The sequence below is a fragment of the Setaria italica genome, chromosome VI, assembly GCF_000263155.2.
Source record: "Setaria italica strain Yugu1 chromosome VI, Setaria_italica_v2.0, whole genome shotgun sequence".
Classification (NCBI taxonomy): domain Eukaryota; kingdom Viridiplantae; phylum Streptophyta; class Magnoliopsida; order Poales; family Poaceae; genus Setaria; species Setaria italica.
Genome location: NC_028455.1, coordinates 6,126,642 through 6,129,939, shown reverse-complemented (window position 1 = coordinate 6,129,939; position 3,298 = coordinate 6,126,642). Strand labels below are relative to the sequence as shown.

Genomic DNA, 3,298 nt, shown 5'->3' with positions numbered 1-3,298 from the left:
TGGGTGAACTAGATCAGTAGAGAGTAGTAGGGTTCTAATACAAGGTCGTCGGTCTTTCCTTAGTGCACTTAGTAGTGCCTAATGCTTATGGCATGAGCGTCATGCTCCATGTCATTGTAAACAACTTTTTCAAATTTCTTTCTATCTACACAGCTCTCCTGCGTGTTCGTGGAAAAAAAATAGCTCCTGCATGCTTGTATTTCCTCTACCTCTCGTATAGGACTAGCTAGCTCCTGCTGCATGCTGGCCGGGTTGCTGGTGGTGCTGGATGGATAGGGGGGGTGCTACCTGCAATTGCAACCATCGTTGTCAACCTTTTCCCGTGTCCCTGATCCTATTCTTACGCAAGCTAAGGTATCCTTGTCGTTGCTCGGTCCAGAGCGCTCTCTCTCCCTCTCCTTCTCTTAATTAATACTGCAATTACCCATCTGTCGACGACGCGGATCAGCGATAAAATCCGGCATTAAACCCACGCCAAACGATCATTGATCCATGTGTCCGTAGGCCGATTTGATCCATCCACTGTCATTAGGGAGTGTGTGAACCATGGACTAACAAGTCCTAGACTAACTTTATATATACATGCAGATGTAGAGCCAGTGAACCAGTTCATTGACTGTCCTCCATCATTTGTATATGGGGACGAGGGCTCTTGTTCCTGCGGCGGCGATGGCGGCGCTTGTGGCGGTGTCCGCCGTGATGGAGGCGGCGGCGGCGGCGACGACGTACACGGTGGGTGCGCCGGACGGGCTGTGGGACATGCAGACCGACTATGCCCAGTGGGTCAAGACCAGGACCTTCCACCCCGGCGACAAGATCAGTGAGCTTCTCTTCTTTTTTTTTTCCTTCTTTTTGGTCCTGGTGTACGTGGATCTTCTGTATGTACTATCTGATCATATCCTCTGGGACGACGTTGCAGTGTTCACGTACTCGCCGGAGCTGCACGACGTGGTGGAGGTGACCAAGGCGGGGTACGACGCCTGCTCCAGCGCCAACAACATCTCCGCCTTCCGCTCCGGCAACGACGTCGTCGCCCTCGCCGACGTCGGCACCCGCTACTTCCTCTGCGGCCTCACGGGCCACTGCGACAGCGGCATGAAGATCCGGATCGACGTCGTCGCCGCCGCCGCGCCTGGCCCAGCCGCCGCCGCCGCCGGGCCGTCCTCCTCCTCCGCGTCCAGGGCCGCGGCGGCCTCTTCCGCCGGGATCGCCGCCGCCTGCTTGCTCCTGCAGCACGCCGTCGTCATCGCGCGGCTGCTTTGGTAGCCATACCCATAGCTTGTTTGTTAGACGCGTCTTAATATTGTGCTTAGACGTTTGGTGTTGCTATACATTGCGTACTTAATTGTGTACGTAGTTTTGTTTTAGCCTGTACACTTTCGTTATTTCAATACCTTGGGGTACTTATAATAATACTGTTATTCGTTTATTCAACGTGCCAAGTATTTTGTGTGAGTTATTTTTTCTTTCTCAAGCACGCAGCACAAAATTCATCTTTGTATTACGCTATCCTCGTGAGTTCTTGTATCTTGAAACATTTTCTCTTATCAGCTAGAACACTAGTATATCCGGAGTTCACGTAGAATCAGTCAGTTGTTAACGAAGAGATCTGGGATGCACATTATTTGCATGACATCGATAACTAGTGATTAGTGTTTGACTTTGTGTTGGAGCACGTGACAGTGACTTGAAATGAAGCATCGATGCATCATCGGTCACAGGCTTCAACTAACTGATGGCCTGCCAGCAACGGCCTGTGCCTTTTTTGCTTTTTAAGCTGCAGCACCCTCATCATTGATCATAGGTTTGGGTCTGGTTCATCTCTTGTGCTTGGTAGCCAGCTAGACGCGCGCGCGAGACTTCCCTAATACACGCGCGTTTCTGAATTTTGAAGCGTTGCATCGAATCTTTATTGTTCTGTGGTGTGTCAGTCACTTACCAGTTCATTGTTACCCGCAAAAAAAGTCACTTACTAGTAGTTCATTGCTATGCGATGTTTCATTCAACTCTTGTGCTTTCTCTCTCTTGGGAGTCTGTGAAGAAAGTGACTTGAAATAAAGAATCATCAATCTGCGCTGTGGTCTTATCCGCTAGAGTACCAGCTACCAACCAGACTTGAACTGATCTTTGTAGTACCTCAACGCTAGCATCAGCGCCATTCGCGGTGTGAATGCACCTCAAGTTGCAACTCAAGCTTCATCGTGTTCATCGTCAGTACTAGCCGGACAGATAACTGTTTGATTTGAAGGTGCACCAACACCGCCATCGTCATGGGCTCATGGGTCAAGGGTGGGCTCCACAGAATTGTGCTTGCTCAATTTGCTCATGCATCCGAACTCGTACCAAATCCCATGACCAATGCATGTACTACGGGAAAAAAACACACATTTTTGGACCTTAGACGTTCTAAATTCAAAGGCTTTTTTAGAAACCGTGGTTTTTGGGCTGAGACAAAAACTCGAACGATCACTAGTCGTACGTGTTGTGTCCATGCATGCGTTTGATTTCTTACAACGAAGCATCATGGCGTGATCTTCATATCTCAACGACGACTAAATTGACATGTCATCATCACGCTCACCGGCAGTAACGTACTAGCCGCACAGTAACTGTGTTGATTTGAAGCTGCACCCTCCTCGACCAGTCCTCGTCATCACTAGATCATCAAGGACAAAAAAGTTCAAACACTTGTGCTTGCTTGTCTGACCTGTATACCGAATCATACTTTTACCTTACAAATTTGGAAATGACGGGACATACAATTTTTTTTTCAAAGGGGAGAAAGAATTTTCTTTTAGCCAACATTTGGAGACTACAAATGTTTCCAATGTAGTGGAGTATGCCTGTATCCTTGTACTCCTTTCGTTCAAATATGAGATGTTTATGACAAGCTAATTAGTTAAAACAAATGAAGTTTTTACCTGCGTTATTCTCTTTTTCAGAAAAATAATCTGCCAGAGGTCCACGAGGCCTTGGGCCCAGCCCATTAATTAATCCTCTCTCTCCCAGGTAGGCGTGAGCAACGACGGGCCATGCAGCAGGCTGGGCCCCTAGTCCTTCCTGTGCAGCCCGCCGGACGTCCGGTAACGGCCTTGGGGCCCCAGCCCATTAATTCTAAATCGGCGGCGGGTACAGCAATCCAACGAAGCCCAGCAGATGAGTGTCCCTCCGGCGGGCCCGCCGTCGCGGAAGATCCGTGGAAAGACGCGGGCCCCACGGCGCAGCGTCGGGATGGGACGGGATGCGTAGGCGTAACGACGAATCCGCCACCCCGAACCACCGCATCCTGGCCCGGTCG

General features: G+C 49.8%; 1 protein-coding gene across 1 annotated transcript; it reads left to right on the top strand.

Moving 5' to 3' along the window:
* The first annotated feature begins 465 nt into the window (after window positions 1–465).
* On the top strand, window positions 466–1,434 carry LOC101772335 (basic blue protein). Its single transcript, XM_004972842.4, has 2 exons — window positions 466–820; window positions 920–1,434. The coding sequence occupies exons 1-2, from the start codon at window positions 637–639 to the stop codon at window positions 1,264–1,266; spliced, it is 531 nt and encodes a 176-aa protein (XP_004972899.1). The 5' UTR covers window positions 466–636; the 3' UTR covers window positions 1,267–1,434.
* Window positions 1,435–3,298: the final 1,864 nt, after the last annotated feature.

Coding starts and splice junctions, on each gene's coding strand:
- LOC101772335 (XM_004972842.4), top strand. CDS start 637: ATGGGGACGAGGGCTCTTGTTCCTGCGGCGGCGATGGCGGCGCTTGTG. Junction 821..919: donor CCACCCCGGCGACAAGATCA/GTGAGCTTCTCT, acceptor ACGACGTTGCAG/TGTTCACGTACTCGCCGGAG.